The sequence below is a fragment of the Xenopus tropicalis genome, chromosome 2 (assembly GCF_000004195.4).
Source record: "Xenopus tropicalis strain Nigerian chromosome 2, UCB_Xtro_10.0, whole genome shotgun sequence".
Classification (NCBI taxonomy): Eukaryota; Metazoa; Chordata; class Amphibia; order Anura; family Pipidae; genus Xenopus; species Xenopus tropicalis.
In genome coordinates this window covers 106,889,798-106,914,088 of record NC_030678.2, presented here as the reverse complement: position 1 = coordinate 106,914,088, position 24,291 = coordinate 106,889,798, and the positions used below count along the sequence as shown (strand labels likewise).

The 24,291-nt window shown below is 35.6% G+C and overlaps 1 protein-coding gene across 2 annotated transcripts in view; it reads right to left on the bottom strand.

Annotated features, from left to right (window-relative positions):
• cfap47 (chromosome X open reading frame 22) overlaps positions 1–24,291 on the bottom strand; it is a 214,872-nt gene that overhangs the window by 78,958 nt on the left and 111,623 nt on the right. For both annotated transcript variants that reach the window (XM_012957626.2, XM_012957627.2), the window contains exons 43-51: positions 22,746–22,891; positions 21,057–21,165; positions 17,908–18,134; positions 15,021–15,198; positions 11,675–11,865; positions 10,868–11,011; positions 9,805–9,978; positions 8,888–8,999; positions 5,931–6,059 (exon numbers count right to left, since the gene is read on the bottom strand). In XM_012957626.2, coding sequence (XP_012813080.2) covers positions 5,931–6,059; positions 8,888–8,999; positions 9,805–9,978; positions 10,868–11,011; positions 11,675–11,865; positions 15,021–15,198; positions 17,908–18,134; positions 21,057–21,165; positions 22,746–22,891 — 1,410 coding nt within the window. The remainder of the gene's footprint in view (positions 1–5,930; positions 6,060–8,887; positions 9,000–9,804; positions 9,979–10,867; positions 11,012–11,674; positions 11,866–15,020; positions 15,199–17,907; positions 18,135–21,056; positions 21,166–22,745; positions 22,892–24,291) is intronic.

Sequence of the window (24,291 nt, the reverse complement as noted above, 5' to 3'; positions counted from 1 at the left end):
TTAACTGATTGTCCATGGGTTGCATCCACAACCTGCTCTAAGCATGGTTTATTCATTCCATATTTATATTTGGCAGCATCTAATTCATATGTCATCCTTAAAGGAGACATATTAAGTGAAAATTAAGAATGTGCCAGTACATTATACTTCTCTAAATATAGAAGGAATGCATAAAAGGAGTGCATTGTGTTTTGATTTATTACAAATTTACTGCAAAAAACCCACTAGTCCCACCCATCTGTTTCACTTCCTGCTGCCTCCTTTCCCAGGCTGTACAGGGGGGCCGGCGGCACTCAGCACACTGCACTGTAAGATAGGAACCAATCAGCAGCTAGGCTGACCTGATAGGGAACTGAAGTTTGTCTGCAGGGCTATCCTTCTCCTACCGTGCTTCTGGCAGGGACCGTTAGGACACGCTAACCACTCATTTGAAACATGGACAGGGACCATAGTAGATCTAAAGGGAACTCCAATAGACAGTCTTTTTTTAAAGATAATGTTAATTTTTGGCACAAAGAAAAACCAGCACCATATATTATTGCCTACAAGATTAGAGGGGTTTTTAACCTATATGTCTCCTTTAAACACGTGCAAAGACAGACAAGAAGGTTTGTAGAAATTCAAGAAGTGGCCAGAACAATAAAGAACCCACAATAAAAGGGGATTCACTTTCTGTACTTGGCATAGAAGAAATCATTACACATTGTTAAGGTATGTGATGTATATGAAAGCACCCAGCAAGCCAAAGACTGGATATATGTACAATATTCACATCTATAATCTGGATTTGCTGTTTTTAGGATGAAACTTTTGGGCATTATAGGAAGTTATTATAGGATGTCTTCCTAGACTTCCTAATGAGATAAGGGAAAACAAGGTACCAAAGTTTACTAGCATAATAACTCTATTTACTAGCATAATGACTCAACGTAATTTTCCATCATAGCCCAGTGCCTGCACTTCATTGTATATATTGTATTGCTATTGGACTAGATTGCATTGCAGAATGGAATTGCTTCATTACAGGAAATGTCGACACTAAACAGTCAACTTTTAATATAAAAAACTGAATCACAGAGCTAACCACAGGCAGATCACTAAAGAGCATCTGTGCAGCAGGTTAACAGCTAATTAAAGGAAGGGAAAATAGGGACAAGTAATTAGAAAAAAAGAAATCTAATCTGTTGAGCAGCTTGGAGCAGTCATTTAACTTAGATAGCATTGCCCCCCAGAAAAATCTGAACGCACATAGAATATATTTATGCCAGTGATACATTATTAAAAACAAACAAAACAAGCCAAAGAAAATTGGAACATTATAGAACAATGACATGACTGGTTACATTTTCTGATAGTTTCCAGCTAGAAAAGAATCATCACCATATAAAGACTTTAAGCACTGTAAATTGTGTCCAACAGACAGCATACTATTACCTTCTGAATGCAGAACAGAGCTTATGTCAAGTAGCTGACTTAAGAGGCTGGCATGTTCAAGTGAGGGATTTGCCTTTGTAAATACATGTTTTAGTCTAATACCATGTCGTCATTGCTTCTGCAATAAACAATTTTTTCCTAACCATAACCAAGCACAACTTAGGATAGATGTGAGCTTGCAGAAAAAAAATGAACATAAATCGACATAAAATCACAACCCTAACACACATTGTTAATAGATGTGCAGGGCAGATACCATTGTTAATTAAATGCATTCAGACCTTTGATTTTTCCAATAGCTACTGTATTCATGTATTGAAAACATTAATAGGCTTAATGTTAACTTTAAATAGAGATACTTATGAAAATGCATATTAAATAGCTCCAATGGTATAGAAAACATGCCAGCAAATAATTTTATAAGCAACCCTTGTTTAAGGAGTTACTAAAGTGTTCTATTGGAGCCCAACATAAAGTATATTGCCATCCAACATGATAGGCCAGTGGGAGTAAGAGAAGGGGTGAGACCTGAAATAAGAAAAAAACATGTAAACTGTACTACTGCCTTTAATCTGACTGTGTTCAGTGTGGAGGCATATTTAAAACAGACAGTCTTAGCATGCCCAGCTGTACTAAATTGCATAATGTAAGGTTTCCATCAGTCCCCATTTCAGGGGAACTGACCTTGTATAAGATGCCCTGTCCCTCTGGAAAACTGACCTTAACAAGCATCACTGCTGTGAAGTCCCCGGCTGTCCCCGTGGCAACAGTTCCACCCCTCAGCTAATCAGTGTTCCAGAACTGGAGGAAGGAGGGAGTGATCTTCTGTCACCTGACTCCCTTCCCTCCTCCTATAACCTCCAAACCTTGACAGCTTTCTGAAGGAATATGCATATAATGATCTTGGAGACTTTCTAGGGAAATATATTAAGATTAAAATATGTGACCGTGATGTTAAGTGGGTGCACAGCAATAGGGGAATGTCCAAAAGTGGGCATGGCATATAAAAATTGTTGCATGGTGCACTGTGTACACTGCAGCCCCTTCCTGTCCCCAAATTTCACATTGGAAATCTGGTAACCTTAGCATAGTGTCAAATCCTACACATGTAGTACCTCATTATTGCGAGGTGTTTAACAAGGAAATCCCTGCTGTTCATCAAGTGCCACAAGTTGTAGTATACAGCTTTAATGCATAAAAGTGATGGCATAATATTTGGAAACACAAATTTGAAATACACAAAAATAAATTAAAATAATTAATAAAAAAATAAAATAAACGTTTCTCAAGTCAAATTGTTTCCAAGTTGAATTTAGCAAGAAAGGGTCATTAAAATGATAAAATAATGATACTGCCACTGCATTAATGTTAAAGGAACACATTTAGGGACCACATGCCACCCAGCCGCACTGAAATTTTGCTCACATACGGAGCAATGGTGGGGACACACAGAAACTTTAGCACATCCTCTCCCCACTGCTCCATATGAAAGTTAAGTGGCGCACGGGGGGGGGGTTCGAGGGGGAGGGAGGTCGAAAAGGGACAGCCTCGGGGGCGCCCTATTCTGAAATCCGGCTGTCACGACCTAAAACTCAGAACAGGCTCTAAGGGTCCAGTCTCGGCTCACGCTTCCGCCTATAACAACCGCCTTTCACGTCGGGAGGAGCCCTTCGCTACTCGGATGCCGCCAGGTCTTATTGTGAGAGACCCAAGGAGAGAGTTCTGAGCAAGCACAGGCCGGGGTCAGCAACAGTCAGGCAGCGCAGCACAGAATAAGAATCCAAGAGAATAGTCAGGCAGGCAAAGGTCGGTTCAGGCAGCAGACAAGGAAGTTCAAGAACGGGCAAAAGGTCAATACAGGCAGCAAGCGAGAGAAGTCAGATACAGGCAAGGTCAGGAACACAGAAGAACAGCAGATAATCGCACCCAGGAAGTCACCAAGGAAAACCTACGTTGGGAAACGAATACAGTACAGTGAGCGCTTTAAATATTTGAATTTCGCGCCGAAATGGCGTCACGCACGCACCGGCGACAAACGCGAGTGCGTATGCGCACGCATCAAGAGCGCACATGCGCATAAGGGGCAGAGTGAGGTGCGTGCGCGCCTAGATGATGACGGTGGGCGTCCCCGCCGCCCCACTAGACCACCAGGTATTGTTACACCGGCCCTGTGAAGGCAGTCAGCTAATGAACCCCATAGACATGGAAAGCTATACTTTTTTATATAACACAAAGGGCGCCATTTACTAACAGTTTTATTTTTTTTTCTGATTCAGAGTCAGCAAAAAAAAGTCTTGACTTAAGACTCAAGATTTACTATGCTACAAAACTACTAAATATCTGTCAAATCACCCGCTAAAACTTGTTGAGATGATTTAGAAATCAATGGCAGATGTCCTTTCCCATGCCTGGAGGGTCCTTTTTTGCTTTGAAACTTTAGAGGTTTTCGGATTTTTTACGCTGTTTTTTTTGTGCAACAATTCTCAAAAGAGTAGAGACTTTTTAGTAAATGCCCCACATTCATGAAAATGAGTTTATTTGAATTTTTAAACAGAAAAAAAGTGAAAACTTTTAGTAAATCTGCCCCTAAATTGAGATTAATATTAAATCTCTCTTTGGCAGTCTATGCAGAACACGGATACATAGTTTTTCCTCTACTGAGTTCTGGCCTTGTCCCCAGATATGATGTCATCAGGAAAAGACCAGTAATAACTAACTTTGTTTAGGAAAGTACCACTTAATCTAGCTGCGGGTGCTGACTGCACATACAGCTTGCATCTGAGTAAAGAGATTAACTTTTGGACAGATAAGTGAGATGAAGAGATGTATAGAGTATCGAGAATGTCTTTAGTTGACTTGAATGAGACATAATTCATGCATAAAATGTTGCTATTGTAGCCAGAAGAGCACAGATAAATTGTTAATGGAATGTCAAGTGATCCCATCTGGGTCTTGATATAAAAGCTTTCACAGGATAAAAACTATTGGAAAATAGCTAACAGTTACTATAAAGTGTTAGCAGAAGGATATAAAAACTAAATATTCTGTCCATAAGTGCCATGAAAAAAATATTTGGAATAAAAATTGTTTAGAATGCGATAAACATTTTAGGGCTAGTTTATGACATTGAAGGCAGGGTGCAAAGCACCGTTTGTACCCTGACTTTGGGACTAAAAAGTCTACTACAGGTGTCTGTGCTCCATTTCAGAGCACAGAGACCTCTGCATGAGCACTTTGGAGCATGGTCTTGCAATTCTGCCTGGGATCATATTAAATGTCCTATAGCGTACAGTTTCCCAGAATATTCATCATAATACAACATTATAGGCGTAGCTGATGCAGCTGCTGCATTTCAAGATGAAGTATAATCAATATGGCAATACAATAATAAAGCATGAGAAAATACAACATGACTACCACAACTGATTCACTGATGCTCAGTATTATATTATGTCAATTATATAAAAAGGCTACACCAAAGATTTTAAAATTAAAGTGGATGTACATCCAAAAACAGCTTTTTAACAGTTAGAGAAAATAAAATGTGAATTTAATGCATTGGAAGAACCTAGCAATGACGTTAAGCTGGCCACACATGCCATAGCTAAATCTGACCACATTGCTTGACCATCTGAACATGCATGTTCTGGTTGGAACTTCAACAGATCATCCTGCAATCCTGTCATTTTGCAGATGATTTAATGTTTAAAAATTTAATTCACCAATGTACAATGGTAAAGTTCATGTACTGTACATTGGCAAATACAGAATTAAACAGAAGCCACGGCTCCTCTTGGCTTCTTGCAGTTGTGATATACAAGTATGGCCACTTGTAAGGTATCTGTCCATTTAGCCCTTAGGTCAATCATTCAGATACCAGTGAGTATCATACAGCATATTGCCACTTTGGGCTTAGAAAGGACCTCAAAGCAAATACCCAGCAGAATCCCAACATGGATATCTCTTGCATTCCAGAAAATATTTTCATTGCCAGGAACTAGTGTTGCCACCTGACCAATATTATGCCAGCCTAGTCTCTTACCTTTTCAGCAATATGGATGCCCTTGCTGGCTGGACCAGACTTCAGATACTTCTCCTCCCCCCTTCTCTATGTACTTTATCACTGCTAAATTGAATAGGTATCACATAATCACTGTTTTTATGTGAGCTAAATAGGGAAATCAAAGCTACTCCAGGTTTGGTCCTTGCATGGTATGATAATTAGATTACCTGAGCAGAGACATGATTGTTTTGGAAAGAGCTGTTGCTAATTTATCCACTTTTTATGCACCTTAGATATCATATATGTATATGACTTATTAAAAGAGGCAAAACATGAGTTTTCCATTAATTGATCTAATTGATATAGTATACTACACCAGTATTTGGCTACTTATGATCTAGTGAAAATATTACACATGTTGAGGTTCTGCAATGAATACGCTCGAAGACACCAATTTAAAGGTAAATGTACAGATAACCTCTGTTTCACCTACCATTATTTGTTGTTTTGGCAGCGCCTGTTTCCAATCTCTGTATAAATTGTTCATCATCTGCACACTCTGATAAGATGCCATGTTGAAAGTTTTGTTCTTCTCCAATGTCCGCAACAAATGAAATTACTCCTAAGAAATGAAGGTACCAGATGCTTTACATTCGTTTTAGAAAGACTGCTGGATTAATGGCACATTAACCGTGAACTAACACACAGGAAAATTACACATGATATGCAGGTGTCGGTGCTCTAATTTAATAGCACGGTAAAAAGCTGCCAGAAATCACAAGATGTTCTACAAGAATTAAAATTTCCAACTTAGAATGCCTTAGCACTAGAAAGTAACAAAAAATGTGTCACTTGAAAAATACATTATTTCTAAAGCAGATCCATGGTAATTAAGGAAATTGCTTTAGTAACATGGTAATTCACTTTTGCGAGCTTATAAACTAGGGAGGCATAATGGGATACCATATTGCTGTATGAAAGAATTATGTATTGAAGACTACAACAAAAATAAAAAAAGAATCATTAGTATGAATGCTTCTGTGCACTGAACCATATTATACAGTAGCTACATAAAAAACATATCTTTAGAGAAAAAAACATTTCTAATAAAAAATGCTTAAGTGAAAGTTTTAATTTCAGATATAACTTAAAATAAAATCCCTTAGTACAGTTACCCCTTAAAATTCCTTTTTTTTGTTAAAGGCCCCTTGCTACTGAATGCATTACTGTTACACTGCAACATGCTACCATTGAACTAGTTATGCAGACCAGAGAACAAGAGGTTCTCTGCTTTCACCCTTTATCAATATACATTAAGCTACTAAAAATGCCCTCTCCTTTAAACAAAACAGGGATTGTTCGTCCATATATTGCAATATATTCAAGCTGGCCAACAGCATCAAAGTCAACCCTGGTCTGGCAAGTACTACATTCACTTTCATCTGATTCCTTATTGTATAATGAAGCATAAGAATTTTGATGATACATATGAAAGTGAGTGTAGGACCGGCCAGACTGGGGGTGACTATGACGCAGTTGGTCAGCTTGAATATATTGCAATATATGGACAAACAATCCCTGTTTTATTTAAAGGGAAGTTCAAGGGATAAGATGTCACCCATTGCAGTCCTAGAATAATGGAATTTACAATCCGTGTTTTTGACCACTAAAACAAAAATACCGATGTCATTTACACTGTCCCTTTAAAAGATCCCCAGAAAAGGAGCTGGCATGTATCCAGACATAATGAAAGGGGGATATGAAACAGCCAGCTATTACACAAATAATAATAAAAGACGGAAGAGGAAACACCACACAGGTGGTCCTGATCAAGACTTCAAATTACTGCACCATTAACCCAATTAGTATCAGGTAGATCAAATAGTCCATTAAACTGAAATGATAAAACTTAACCTTTATTGCTAATCATTAAAAAAGGAAAAAAATAGAAAGATGTGTGTCATTGCTCAAATCCCCATTAAAATTCGCAAAGGTGATTATCAGATATAAAATCTGCTATGAGATGTGGTAGGGCCGCTGTTATCTAGCCTTTCAGGTGCACAGGATTATATAGTATCAAAAAAAAAAAAAGGTGATACAATGAATATCAAGGCTCAATTATTACACAAATAATATATGGATTTTAAGTGAAAGAGCTTATTTCCTTCAACATATATCATTAAATGTTTGCTACAAAGAGAGACTAGAAAATACTGAGCAAAGAGAAACTGATAAGCCTCCTGTAATATCCTGCATTTCCATACACTTCATAATGTACATACAGTACATTAACACTGTACAACAATTACACTTAACCTGTTTGTGTTAAGCCAATTCCAAAGCTTTTCAGACCTGAGGGAACCTTGTTTCTATTTTATTTTTATGCATATGTACTCATTATATTGCTTTCGTTTAAAAAGCACAATTTTCCACATAAAATCAGAAGCAAATCTGCTCCCATGCTGCCCTGAGACGGCCTTCCTGATGCCGCCTACCCTCTCAATCCATATGCATACTTTATTTTATTTGTACAGGGGTGAGAAGGGGCTGCAAGTGCAGAGAGTGCATTTAAATACTAAATACACAAAGTTTATATTGTTTTCACCCATTCTTCTATAAAAATCAGTTTTCCACAGGCAAACAGATACACAGAAAAAGCTTAACATTGTCCAAGGAAGTGGTACATTTCTTCATTACATTTACTTGCATGCTAAGTTCATAGAGCCAATGCAAATGATATGTAATTAAGATGGCCTATATCACTAGTCAGTTTCATTCAAAAAGCCACAACAGTAATAATTTTGGATCATCCATAATTTGATCTCTAGAAAGGCTAACTATATAAGATTATGGGTCAGATTTCTCAAAATGTGAGATTAGGGCTCACCTTCAATTCACTTCCTATTAATTTCTATGGGATTTTTAAAAGACTATTTATCAAATAGTGAACTCTGACTTTCACCTATTGATAAATACTAAAAAAATACTCTAAAAAATCCAATAGGAATGAACAGAAAGTGGGTGAATTATTCTGTGGTGAAATCTAATCTCACATTTGTATAAATCTGCCCCTTAATATTGAATGTACAATTTATTTAGTTCATGTGAATGTTAAAAATATAATCTCACATGCACATCATGGCTGCAATGACTGTGTTGTCGCAAATGCTGAGCAAGTGTGGAATCTAGTCAGTAATAAATGAATCCGGCATGCTGCTACACTTCATTACACTTTATTTCATACTCTTACAATGTTAATGTACATAGACATGGCAATGCATATTTAATGCTGCACATAAAAACATATGTGCAACAAGCTATAATAAAGGTCCATTGCTTTTGCAATTTACAGCTTGAAAAGTGTCCTACTTTATTACAGCTTTAAGTAGTCACAGGATATAAATAAGCTCTAATGCAGTGCAATACATTTGTTGTTTCTTTGCTTAATACCTTTGAATGAACCACGTTTCCATGGAGATACATCCAGTGTATAGGGAGCTGATGTGCCAGGTTTAACAGTTATGGTTTGGGCTCCACCAATAATAGAAATATCTGATGCCACCTGTAAAATAGAAAAGTATCTTTTTTAAAACTAATTACAGAAACCTTATAAAATGTTTACAAGCTCTTGGTGGATTTTGCAAAAAATCTGGATTCAACAGATTGCATCACCTGTAACATTTACATTGTTTAAATGTTGATTTGGCAGTAATGAATGTTCCTAAAGGGAAAGGCAAAGTGTTTATAATTTTCCTAGATAATGCTGTGGCTGGCTGTTCTCATCTTTTGGTTGAGGTAGTAGTAACCCACACTAAATAACTTTTCTACTATAAGGGTGCAAATCCTACAGCATCTCAATATCATTGGCCCATACATCATCTTTTGGCCCTACAGATCAATAATATCTCTCTTTCTACCCTTTTACACTCTAAATAATTCTCATTTAGCTTCCCATTATTCACAACTCTGTGTTGCCTCTTTTTGCTGTACGATCAAAGCTATCCACTAAATGTTCTGTACTACCCATTGCCATCATTAATATACTGTATAAACCTTATGGGCATTTTAATACTTTCAGATTTACTCCGCAGTATGCGCAGTAAAGCCCATCCATAAATACTGTAACTGAATAGGCAGAAACTGTGTTTGCGCAACAATAACTTGTATATATCATTAGTATGAAAGCTAGTATACTCTAATAAGCCATCAGATGTGTCTCACACAGTGGGGCCCAATACGTTTAGTTGGCAAAAGACAGGCCCTGCAAGTGAAGCAGGAGTTAAAGATATACAACAACCAACTTTTCTTTTGGATAGCCATACACAAAAGACAATTTATATTCAAAAGGCACAATGGATAATACTCACTTTGAATGTCAATATGCTGTTTGTGTAATTAGGTACCAGAAGAACCTTCTGTGCGATTTGCCTTACTTGGCAATTTATTATGATATGGTCTAATGCAAGAGATTCTTGTCCAGTGCCTCGAAGGCCAAATATATGTTCAGTTCCATCTGTTTCATTTTGAAGCAGTAGTCTACCCTGTTAAAAATTAAAAATAGCTATTCTATGAGGCTGTAAACATGTCCATTGGGATGATGATATTTCCTAGCCAAATGAAAACATATTTTGAAAACAAATAATTTGCTATGTTATTTCAAAGGGGTTGCACTACTTTAGATGCAAGCGTGCTGCACTTATTGATGCAGGGAAGCCTGGAGCTACAACTTGGTTGGAGGCCACCAGACACAGCAGCACAAATGGGGCATTGTGCAAATACGTACGTTGTGCAAAATACGTACATTGTGCAAATTGTACGTGGGGCATTGTGCAAATAGCTGCAGGCTAGATATCATTAGATCAGGTAGATATCATTACTATGAATTAGTATATAAGGGGACCATACAATTCTGATGCTTTATTAACCAGTACCTTCTTTTCAAGGCAGCCCTTCAGATAAGAGGAAATTAAGCCACACTTTAAGATGTTTTTTTACAGAGCTGTCAAGTTACCAATATTAGCAATTTACTGACATTTTCCTAGGAGCATGACTTCAAATAAAATTTACAAAATTTTTCTTAACATTCAGGATTTATTTTTAAAGATCCCTCTGCCTTTCATTTCCACTCTTAGCCATTCAGTTGTATGACATGCTTAAAATTTGAATAGTAAACGTATAATCTTTAAATATGACTAATGCAAAAACCTAAGCATAGAATGCCAAACACAAATTAAAAACAAGAGCATAATTCCAAACACACTGAATACTGTACATGACAGTACTTCTTTTCTGTCTCTAAAACAGGCATAAACAGGCATAAACATTTATACAGATTTCTTTTGCTTATGTGTGCTCCTTTAAGGATATAGTATACGGTTTGGTCCACTGATTTAGTATCATATAAATCAGATTTGTTTATAGCATACTTACAAAACTTAAACACTGTGAAATTGGCTTAAACATCAGAGAGTACTGAGCTGTTTCTCCTGCAGGTATAAATAAGAATGGTGGCCCATAAAAGTAGTCCCCTTCCAATACAGCTTGCATTTTCCAGTCTTGCTTACTCGAATTTTGCTGTGGTACAAGGAAACATAATTTTCATTATCTACTAAGAAACTAGAAATTGAACATAAAACTATGAACATGCTTGCACATCATACCAGAGCTTTAAAATCCTTAATATGATAATCAGTTCATAAGAATGAAAAATATGGACCTTATGCAAAAGGTCACTTTCAACCATCAGCACTAAATCTCACAAAGCAATTCACAAACCCTTATATATAAGACATCACTGACAACTGGTGTATTTAGGAGATTTTAGACATCTTTAATAATAGCCAAGTATACAAATACTTCCCAGCCATTAACTTTGGTGAGTTGCAAGACAGCCCTCTGAAGAGCTTAAAGCTTTATTAAAACCAAAAGAACAAAGATGTACTGTAATATAACTAGGTTCAAAGTCAAAGCAAGATTTGGAGGACATGATAATAAATAAGTTGAAGCTAATAGAAACAAATATGCTGGAGCTATACCACTTTTTCATTTAACAAACTGATAATTTAATATATTACACATTTGCTGGATACATTGAAATTATTACATTTTAAAAATTAAGTATATAGTTAATTGAAGACATAGAGAACTCATGGACAGGCTGGGAGTCATAAAAAATCCCCTGAAAAGGGCACATTTAGAAAAAAGTCTCTGCTTTGGACAGCTGTGCCCAGCACTTACTATAGGAATGTCTTGAATTACTGCTTCACATGCAGGAGTAATAAATTCAAGTTCTCTTTCTGTCCTGGTTGGGTTGACTACACATTCAATCATGTATACACGCACATCGTGAGAAGATCTTAGCAAAATCTGGCAAAGATAGCGGCCATGTCCATTGGGTTTAAACTGCAGTGGAAGTAAAATGCTGTTTTCTGTATTTAGATGAAAAGATTAAAATAAATAGTTAGCCATGGTCTGAGGCAGAGGTGAGCAGTGGGTAGAATTTCAACATAAATCTATGAAAAAAGACACATTTTCCCTGCTACATTATATATTATGCATTTATTGTCAAATCTCTATTTCAAAAATGAAGGTATATAGCAAATATAACATGAAACTGATAAAAAAAAACAGAATGTGTGTTATTATGCAAATGGAAATCATCACATCTAGCTCAAAATTTTGCATGGATACAAGAAAACCTATTCACTTGCCAGCATCTTGTTCTCACATGGAACAGAAAGGCTTAGCACATTTGTGATGCTGAACACTGTCAATGTTGATTATTGTCTCTTGAGATTTGCTTGTTGAACTCCAGCACATAATTATTATCTTCCTTCATAAGTCAGCAACCTGATACCTGTATAATTTGCTTCTGCACTCTTAACCTAACAAATTCACTAATTAAAGTCTACAGCAATACAAAGTACATACAGTCATGTTTGTGTGGGCAAGGAACAGGCATGTTGCACTGTTATTCTCCCTATCGAGGTTTTGACTTCAATATTGGTATTTTTTCTAACCCAACATGCCTTGTCACAAAACAAGACTCTGAGACAATGTTCTCTCAGAAAGGCTGAGTTATTTATTAGTCAGACAAAATACAAGAAATCAAATTTTTGGGGGTATTACTGCATGCTGAAACTATAAACATGATTCTTAATTTGGCTTTTTGTACCATATTCTTTAAGGCAATTGTTTCGAGATAAATAATTAAGGTTGATTCTCTGTGAAGTCAGATAATTAAATGCATGGGATAACATCTTATTGAGTTTTGTTTAAAGCTCAGTTTTAGGTAACTAAACGTGTCAGCTTCTGATCTAATAAAAATCATTTTGGTCACGCATTCTCAAGAGACTAATAGTTGTCAAATTAGTAAAGTCAGCTTTAAACTAACAACAAGTCATCCAGCAACAAAACAGTGATTTATAATTAGAAGCCATTATACAGGCAGTATTGAATAGCCCCATACAAAAACACACCAAATAAGTTAGGAATTTTGTGTGAGGTTGATTTAATACAGGGATACTTTGCTTTAATGCCATAGCTTATCTGTAATTAAGCCTATTTCTAACAATGACTGGCAAAATACATGTTCTATTTCTCTATTCAAACATATCTAGGAGGGTTTCTTAAAGTTGTCTTAAATTACAGATGTTTTTCAGGGTTGATGTTTAGGGGCAATTTTAATTTTTTGTGGTTTCCAAATTATTTGGCTTTTTTTTAGCAGCTTTCCAGTTTGGAATCTCCAGTTCACCCTAGCAACCAGGTAGTACTTTGAAAGACTGGAAGATGAATAAGAGCCCAAACAAAAAGATAAGTAATAAAATTGGAAAAAGGCAGAAGAGAGGCAAGTAATTCAAAATGATATATATAATAAAAATGAGTACCAATTAAAATAAACAAGACACTCTAAACATACCAAAATGTAACCTAAAGGACATGTAAAGCCTGCATTTACCTACAATGTATATCAGTTGGGCAGGTCCCCCCACCCAAATGGCATCATTTGTACTGCATATATCCCCTCCTCTTGCTAGCACCATCACATTTTCCTAAAGCAAATAGCAGCTTTCACCTGGTGGCCATTTTTACTCTGATACATAATCAGATACATTTAAATCTGCAAACAGCATACACACACACAGACCCTTATTCGGCATACATTCCATCAAGAATGCAGCTCACACAGGCACAACTGTCTCTGATAAAAGTTTTGCTTTGTTTGAGCTGAGCTCAGGAGAGGAGGTTAGGAGAAAAAAATTGAAGCAGACAGCTAGAGCTGAGTTTCTATGGGAACCAGCAATGCCATCTCTACATTGGCTGCTAGACTAGAGGACGTGTTTAGTAATCTGAGCTGGGAAGAACTGAGCATGCCCAGGAGCCGACAGCCAAAGCAAAATCCAGAGGGAAGGGGCTGAGTGGTTTAGAGAAGGAGAAGGAAATCTAAGTGATAGAGGGGACACTGCAGCCTAACTATTACCTCTGGACAACCAGAGTGGCAGCTATTGAAAGATTTCAAGGAGGCTGTTCACTGATTAAATTTTTGGGTGTGGGGTTTACATCTCCTTTAAAAGTGAACTACCCTTTTATCTCTTTGCCTGACAACGACATGTGCTACATTGCCAACAAGGGAAAGCCTATCAACAACGTAGCATGTTTTAAGGTTGTGCTATGGGAAAAGCGTGTCTTCTAGCCGTGTGTTCCTCACAAAGTATTCTTATGTATTGATTTATTAAGTGTTTAGGCAATATATATAATACATATAAAAACATATTTTAACTACTTATTTAACTACAATATTTTCTACTTTTAATAAGTAAGAGTAGTGATTAGTCTCCCATCTTGGTGCCGGAGGTTAACCCACCACATGTTGGAGGTGTATGTTCTTTTATTTAAATTTTACATTATAATGTAGCTGAAGTATTAATAACTGCATACTATTTTAATTATGTAGTCATGTGATCTATTATCAGAATGCTGAGGAACAAAAATGAAGAATTGTTTTGTTAAACAATATACATGTTTTAGTTTTAGAAAATGAGACCTTATATGAGTTTTTGCTAAGGTTTGATGCAGCTACCTTTTGACATCATTTTTAATAAAGTAGTTGTTGCTTAAAACCCTGCAGCTACCACATGTTAAGATTACTTCTACCTAAGCACAGGTAGTCTACCAGAAGTCTGCCAGGAAAGGAATCTGTTTGCTCTTAAAGGGCAACAGAACCAACAAATGCAAATCTGATAAGCTATGTCTGACAATGTTATGCAGAATTCAGCAAGAATAGTGAACATTGGCATTTCTAAAGTAACATGAGCTTGTTCAACATTTAAGCAATATACATACAGTACAACCCATTTGATCCATTAGAGTATTTCCTGTCTTTGAAGACGTTGACAGAAAGGGCACAGTATGATTTGTTGTTTCTTTATGCAGTATGAACAGTATTAATGGACATCTATTATATGGATTATACCATTAAGGTATGACATTATGAAACAAAATGTTAATGTCATAGAAAGCTTACATGGAGAATGCATCATTGAAAAAATTATATACAAATGATTTACATCTATAAAGTATTCACCTAGGATATCCGCTGCATCAGATACTCCCATTGGAGAGCCCTTAACTCGACTTTTTCCTGTCACTGGTAGAGAAATGTTCTTTGGAACTGTAAAGCACTCCGGCATGCTTATTTCCACATCATAGTCGATTGACGTAAGCTTTTTGGAGAAAGGTGAAGCACTGAATAATGATTTGGTCTATGAAGAGCAAAGAGAAAAAGGAAAATGTAATACTGCTTTTTTAAATAGTATCCTATATCCTACAACAACTCTTTTCTGATTTACATTAATTTAAAAAAATTGTATTTATTTTATTAGGAGAGGAAACCTAATGTGGAATGAAATACCAAACTGGATTTCTACACTTATTCAACACTCATAAAATCACCTTAATATGGGAAGTAGGTAAAAAAAAAATCACATTGTATAGTATCATTGTAGTCTGGTTGTTGTGTTGAATGAAAATAACATCTCACAGAATGATACATATATTAATATTATGGGTGGTGCTGGTATATTGCATGAAAGGTTATAGAAGGTTGTGTCTGCTATACAGAAAATACACAATACTGTATTGTTGTAGCAATGGACACGGGAGGCTGATTTAAGGCAAAGAAAAATCTTGATCAAGACTTTTTGCAAATGCATTTTTTTCCGTAAGAACTTAAATTGGAAAGCTCAATTCTGTTATGTCATGGAGAAACTCAATTACAAAGTACATTCTTTTTCAATAAGCCTATAAAGATTTTGGTTGTTTTAAAAATCACAAAAATAAAATTGCTTGAATTTTGAAAATACTCATTCTTATGGATTTCAACAGAAGCTTGAAAGATTTTTTCTGCCAAAACTTTTCTTCAATTCATAAATATTGAAAATCTAAATTTGGAAAATTCAAATTCAATAAAATTAGAGATTGTATTTTTTTTCATGATTTCCTAGATTCACAGATAAGACGTGTTCTTGAATTTAAAAATATTTATCATATAATATTATAAATTGTATGCCAGTTTGGTATACCATACCAAGTTGAACAGTTTCATGGCACATGCAGTTACATTTGTACCACATGGCTAGAAGGGATGCACCAGACTTAGTTTACAGATATGGACAAAAGCTAATCACTTTGTGCAGGAGTCAGATTTGGCTGATTCTAATCGTACAGGCATGGGATCCGTTATCCAGAAACCCGTTATCCAGAAAGCTCTGAATTACAGAATGCCTTTCTCCCATAGACTCCATTCTAATTAAATAATTCAGATGGGTCCTATCTGTACAGCATATCTGAACTTTAAAGCTTTAGACAAATATATTTTGTTAAAAATTATCTATTTTTCTAAAATTTGAATAGGTAAATTAGAATTCAGATTCAGTTCCATAACTGGCGAATTCTTTTGTGGTAAACACTGCATTCAGCAAAATCCATCAATTATGGATTCAGAACATTTCTAGTGCAAACTTTTCTTAAAAGTGTCCATGTGGTCTGGTGTCATGCACTGTTCTGTTGATATTTAAAATCATTCAAAAAATATCTTATACTTATATATATCCAGCTTCCATTCTTATGTGACTGAATAAATATTTGATTGACTTCTTCTAATGCAAGTTTTAATAGTGCCATATCACACGATTTACAACTAGCAATAAAATCCAGCCCTATGTTTGCAGAAGGCTTGATGCCTGAACTTTCTCAAAATCTTAATTTTACAGAGGGACTTTGGAAATGGCAAGGGCACAATTCAAGGTTGTTTGACTTAAACAAAAGTGTTCATCACCAGAACTTGCAAATGAAGGATAACACTGGCAGCTAAATTTTGAGATCATCTAATATGCCCCTTGATAAAAACAAATAGCTGAGATTCAGTGCCAGTTTGCAGCTGACAATACAGGTAATCTGAAATAAAAGCTGGAGTTGAAAAGAGGATTTTTTTTTTTTTATAGCTGGCACTAAAAGCTTATATACGTTTCACATAAAATGTCTTGTTTTGACAGCAGATGCCTGTGCTATATAGAAATAAAGACACTGCAGTGAAAGAGATCAAAGCAATATGTGTAATTATAGCTTCTAAAATCCAAAGTTTTAAACACACTGGCTTTTATTGTAATAAGAAAAACATAGAGTTCTATCTGCATAGTGGTTATTTTTTAAAAAGGATTGACAGATTTAATTAGAGTGGACCCATGATGGGGATTGTTAAATGCCTGCTAAATAAAATTAAGTCACAAAGTAAGTAACTAGTACAAGACTAAAAAGGCTTTTCACCTTTAACATTAGTGGGCGAAAAGAAAAGTGGTCTATTTGCTTACTATTTACTACTACTACTATTTACTTACTTTTATTTACACTGAGTTAGTGATGTAGTATTGGGGGTGCAGTGTGATGCATTGTGTGACAAGGCTGCCACCCATTGGGCATAGAGAAAAGTAAAAGGGAGGTACATGAAAATGTGTGTTTTTATACTGTATGTAGGTTTTTATGCATATCTTTTGAGTAGAGTTAAGAAATTCTAGAAGAATATCTAAAAATAAGCAAGTTTCCAAAATACAAACATTATTTTAGAAATATAGTAACAAAATGCAAAATAAGAATATCATGTTCAGATTCTAGAATGATCTGTGAGTTGCAGGGTTTCAGTGGGATATCACAATGTTTTCCACTTCTATGTTTGATTGGCCTGCACTGTTCATAAAATAGTATTGAATATTTATAATACACAGTTTCAAAACAACTGTAATAGATTGAATTTTCTTAAGAGTCTATTGAAAATGTACTTTTTTTTAATTAATATTATTACTATAAATAAGCATTGGGATACACACCACTTACTTATAGCATATTACAGTTTTCTAAAGTGGAATGACAGCAGACCAATAGATCCTAAGGTGAATGTTTAACAAGACTATGCTTACCTGAACCCTACTCATGTTTTGGGTAACCACTGCAACTCTCACACTGCTGCTCTGCAGTGTTCCTGTGATCTTTCTACGTTTATACTCCAAATCAGTCATCTGCATCTGTGCTGCCAGACCCAGAGCCCTTTCTCTTGCTTCGTTGACCAATGGAATGATTAGATTTTCTTCAAGAATTTCATCTGGGCGGCATTTGAACAATAAGCTTTTTTGTACATTCTTGTGACCTAAAATAACCAAATATGGGGATCAGTGGCTTTCATATATTAGGAATTGTAACATATCTATTATATATAATGTCTGTAACATTTCCCCTCCCATAATAAATTTGAGAAATATATATTAAAATAAATACACAGTGCCTAGTACTATAACATTTACAGAAAAGCCAATTAATAATTGGCCTTAAAGTCTTTCCTCCTGTCAGTTTCATAAGTGGCAAGATTCGGGGAGTTGTAGTTTCTCAGTTGTCTGCTTCAAAGGGAATTGTAGATGCACTACTTATAGCCTCTTCTAATTCCTAAAGTATTTGTTTGAAGTATTTTTGTATGCTTCCATTTATTTATTTCTTAACTACATGACATATAATATGAATGCCAAACTCTTAACTCTGCCTTAAACGTTTGTCAAAATCAGTTGCCCATTTTTTTCTTCATACACTGCAGTCTTCTCTTCATTTGGAGTGGAAGTTGATAACAGCTGTTCAATGTTCTGATTGTATGGGTTTTCCCTAACGACATACAGAGATCAAAACACTGTGTCCTATTGTCCTGATAAGTCTAATCAATTAAATAATGCTACATTTTAATACATTTGTGTCAATATAATTATGTTAATACAGTATATTGTTTAACAAATGTGTTTATTGACATAGCAAGAGAAAAAGTTTCTTGACCAATGTGATCACTTTTTCCAGTAAAACATTTGGTAAAAGGAAGAGTAAAAAAAAAATAGAAAGGCTCTGGAGGGCTTTGCTCTGCTTCCAACTCCTGCTTTAAGGACTGCATGTTACAGTAAAGATACAGGTCAGTCCGGAACTGAATGTACTGCTAGTTAGTCTGCCAGTGCTTCAATAGTTTTACAATCATTCAAAAATGTTGTCTAATTCAAAGCTTTAAAAAGCAAAGCAAGCTCTAAGTAAGCTATTCATACTGTGGAATCTGTTGAGAACCGAAAATTCTGTGTCCTAATAATCTATATGGTTAACTGTTAATTTGGCAAGATAATATTTAATAATATTTGGTAGAGTTACATAAAAATTAAGGTTGAAAAAAGAGACATTTATAAAATTCAAACTTTTGTCCTAGTATATTTAACCTAACTTTTACTTCAAACAGAGGAAGGTAAAACACATATTAAATTCCAATTGACCCTAGAAGGGGAACACATTCCTTACTGATATCAGAAAGGGAAAGCAGACCAGCCCCTAGATCAAAACTGCACCATCCCAATCTATGCAATGGAGTAATTAATTTAAAGTGCGAATGTGATTGTGTAATTTTTCTATAGAATATAACCAACCTAGACTGCTACAGCCTGCTACTAATTAGGCATTTTATCTCCCAACCTCTTCCCTTCAGTAAGTCTTTAACTAGAATTGCTAGAATGCTCTTTTTCTCAAACTCAAAGGCTATTTCCCTGAACACTGGAATAACAGCTAATTCAGTTTTTAACTTATGAGGCAATGCCCCAAACACTATAAATTGAAGCACATTTTCTACTCTAATTTGCTTCAGCAAATTACCTATCCACTTAAATTGTAAAGTGATATTTTTTTAAAAAAAATGTCCTATTACTTGCATATTTGTGTCTATTTGTTAAATCATTTACTGCCAGTAAAAAATGTATGACAATCAGGAAAGTCTGAAAAAATTGTAAGTGTTTAAAGTTTAGTAAATATACCCCTAATTGCCTTTTGTTGCACATAGTTAGATATAATTTTGTTATGTGCAGGATTACAAAACCAAGTAAGGAGACCCATCTTAAGGCACTTTATATGAAAAGTGTTGCGTGAAGATGGGTACAGATTTTGAGCAAAACTGCGGCAGGGACTAGTAATGAAAAACCTGTTTTAAATTCCTAATACATATGTTAGTGCTGTATAAATAAAGGATAATAGTAATCTCTGAAAGGTATTTTTATATAAAAAAAAACTATATATCAGCAGGAGAAGCTGCACACAGCCATTTCTTATCATGAGACCAGATGTTCTGACCTTGGGTGAGGAGCAAAGATCTAAAAGAAACACTTCTCAGAGTGGTAGAAGTAAACTTCTGTTCTTCTGTTACCAGCTAGGCTTAATGTTTAAATGCCAGCTGGGTTTTTGTGTTACTTAATATAAATAAAATATTTTGCTTGCAGAGTTACAGAAGCTTAACTAATGTGCTACTGCAGCCCCACAATCAGCCCACATTTATTGCCAAGAATCGTAAGACTAACCGCTTTGGAAACATTAACTGTCTTTACTATAAATGTTTCCTTTCATTTTGTAGTAGTCACTTAGTGCAAGAATGCATCCCCTGGGTTGTTCTGAAAAAAACCCTCAGTTTTTCTTTGCCATACTCCTGTATGACAGTGCTGTACAATACAAGGCATGTTCAGCATCTGCTGTACTACAGATGTGCAAAAGAAGGAATAGCAATGAACACTTTGATTGAGAAAATAGTTCACCTTTATCTCTCACATAGAGCATAATAGAAAGAAAGTATATAAATGTTCAGTGTTAGCAGCCCTTAACTTTTTAAGAAAATAACTTACTTTAAGGTAACATTTTCTGCATTTTTTCTGCTACTGCAACTTATGAACCAAGTAGGCCACCACTGAACCAATTACATACAAAAAAAATACATTTTTCAAAAGCTCAGCTTTTCAAAACCTGATCTAACAGATTTCCCTAGGGAATAATATATGGGGGGTTGCCACCTATGTTAAATCACTTGCGACAAACTGTTGAAAATGCAGTGTCATTGACTGCAGTGAAAAGAACTGCTACTGGTAAATTACACAAATCACGTTTACATTGCGAGAAATGACACAGCATTTTGGACACTTTGCTGCTTAGAATTTAACATGTCATTGCCCTACGGCAAACAAAGCATTAGTGTGTATTAGATAAAAATAGTACAAATATTAATAAAACAGTGTTTTACCTGGAGTGGATTTGGAAGTCTGCAAAACATTCTGGATCTTCAGAGAAGCGGTAGCTGAAGGCAAAGGATAAATGCCTGTCCCCTCTATTTGATAAACAAAATCTCCAATCTGAAAGGAAATCATACAAAGTATAAATGTTTGGCAGCCACTACAGAATTCTGCTTCTTAAATACTGAATGGGTATAACAAAATGTGAGGGTGTTACGTTAAAGAAGAATGCAGGGATGCTTGTTTATCACTGATCACTAACTGAAAGGACTACATGGAAATTGGGACCTCAGACAAGTGTTATCACTAGGCCACATCCATGGCACTAAGAAATTACTTTGAGCTTTATATCCACCAGGTATTCCATCTATACTTCTTGCCACTACTTTAAAGGGACATTATCAATTAATTAAGTTTTAATATTTGTCTTTATACTAATAAGAATTATCTTTATTATCTTTATTTTTATTTAATAAAATGTAAATGAAAAATAAGAAAATAAAAGCAACTACATAATACTGCCTTCTTTTTAGGGATGGTCAAGCTTGTGTAATTGATTTTCTAGAAAAAAGGCTCACTTTTAGCTGATATACTGTATTATTCCTTGTTTTTGCTTGGTTTATGATTTGTTTGACTTACGTTAAAAAATAAATATTTAATGCTTCATGAATGTTATTTTACTTATTAAAAATAAAGTAAACTCTAGGCCAGAAAAGCCTCCTCTTGTGAGGTAAATAAATATTCTGTAGTATCTAAAATTTAAACCTACAAAAATCTGCATTACCAGAATTGCTGAGGGTAGCATTTCTGTCAGGGGCAAAACAAGAAGCTGGCTAGTACCTCATTACAGGGAGCTGTATCACTAGGGATACTACAGGTGCCCATATGCCAAAAGCCTTTGTCATTGTATTCTAAATCTCTGTTTAAAGAAAAATCAACATGCTGTTCATTTACCTCCAAATTGCTGTCTTCACAGTGAGTTTTAAGCAGGTAAAGATAGAAGAGAATCAATAACAAAACATTTATATTCTCAACTTACAAATTAAGTTTAGCTTTATAAGTTTTAAATAAAGTAAATTTTTACTCAAATGCAAATAATTTTTACCAGAACTACAGGTTCCTACATTCCCCATTGGTGAAACAAGGAATCATATTCTATAAAGACAAAGCTAGGGGACAATTCTATATAAATCTGAGATTGGTTACTATAAAATTAAGTAAATTTAAAATATATTCGTTTGTGTTTTTTAAAAAAAAAATGTTTGAGAATTATCAAACTAAAAAAAAGTCAAAAATTCGAATGAAAAACACCTCCCCCACCTCTGTCGTGGTTCTATAGTTGTAAGTCAATGGGAGTGTTCTGATGCATCCAAGACATGGACATGGACACAAAGATTCCATTAACTAGTGTAGATATATTTAAATATAGAGCTCCAGTGCACAGCACTCAAAAGTAGGCAAATTGGAGCAGGGTGCTCATGTCCAGTATTTGCAAGCCCTATGTGTGTGACATTTTATTAAGTGAGTATTGCACCTATTTTCTTTCACTTAACTCTGAACAAGTTTAGTTTCATCGAATATCATCTATAAAACTGCAAGCAATGTATATTAAAATAGAATAAAACAAATATATATTGTAATCTGAACTACATAGAATGTAAGTTGCTCACACACATAAACCATATTCTAAATGGATATACCATTTCATTGCTCAAAATAATGGTGCAGAATCTCTTTCCAAGGTCAAATGGAATATAATTAATATGCAGTGATGCTGAGCTGCCTTCCTTTAGCAAAATGGACTTCACTGGGCAGAAGAACTGGCATAATGAACGTGGATGGTATACTGTAGAGACAAATATGTATAGTTAATTATTAAAACAAAATGTTAGGCCTCAGTTATCATACTTATTTGTTGAAATCCTGAGTTTCTATTTATCCCTTATAGTGATATCACTGTAAAATGATTTTAAATATGGAAATGATTTTAAATATGTAAATCTCTCAAACCAAGTGTTGATCCCCCCCACACTCCCAACTGACTCCAAGCAACCCTGTAAATGATATGCACTCCCAACCCTGTACAGTATAATAGTAAGGGGTCTTATTGGCTCTCTGCTTTAAGTTCAGTTTTCCCTTATCCATATTTAAAAAGGAAAAGCAATAAGGGCAGTCAATGTCACTAACCAATGGTGCCTCTTAAATGAAATAGGGCAATGCAGGGCAGAATCCACTATGCGACAATCGATTGATCCTAGCCCGACTTCTTCCTATACAGAAGGAAGGCTAGGATCGTTCAATCAATCATTGCATAGTGGATCCTGCCCTGCATCGCCATATTGCCCTATTTCAAATGACCGGAAGCCAAGTTTTAGCAGGTTTTTTTCTAATAAAGCATTCAAATTAATAAATGGTGTGCAGGATAGGGCAATTATTGGGGCAGGGTATAATAGATATTTTAGTTAAAAAATTTTAGTGTTACTTTTACTTTTAAGTTACCAGAGGTGGCTTTTTGCCACCCCTGGTGAGTGGTCGCTAACTGCTACCTGTAGCAAGGTTTTCACCTTGCCCAATGGTAGAAGCAGCCCTGATTGAATTAAAAGAAAAATCAAGCTTTTGTAAACTTGTATTGATAATATATCTACAATTACTAATTGCCAATGTGCTAATTTATGTAATATTTTTTACCTGTCTAAACAAACTATAATACATCTCACAGGTCAGATGTTTAGGGCTCTGGTACACGGGGAGATTAGTCGCCCGCGACAAAACTCCCTGTTCGCGGGTGACTAATCTCCCCAGATTGCCATCCCCCGAAAATGTAAATCGCCGGTGGGATGGCAAACACGGCAGTGCGATTTCAGTGAAATTGCGCAAGTTGCCTCGAGAGGAAACTTGCGTGATTTCATTGAAATCGCGCCGCCGCGTATGCCATCCCACCGGCAATTTACATTTTCGCCGGTGGGATGGCATTTTGGGGAGATTAGTCGCCCGAGACATAGGAGATTTGTCGCGGGCGACTAATCTCCTCGTGTGCCAGAGCCCTTAAGTGTTAAACTAGGAGAGATATTCTGTTAGCAGTGTAACTATTGCATTTTGTTTACTGTGTCCTATGCTATATAAATAAAGTGAGGTCTTTGAAGGGGAATCATTTAAAAGACACTGATGCTCATTTTTATGGCAGCCTATAAAATCTGCCCATTAAATGCTAATACTTTTAGCAACCAACCTTTGGCAGATTTAGTA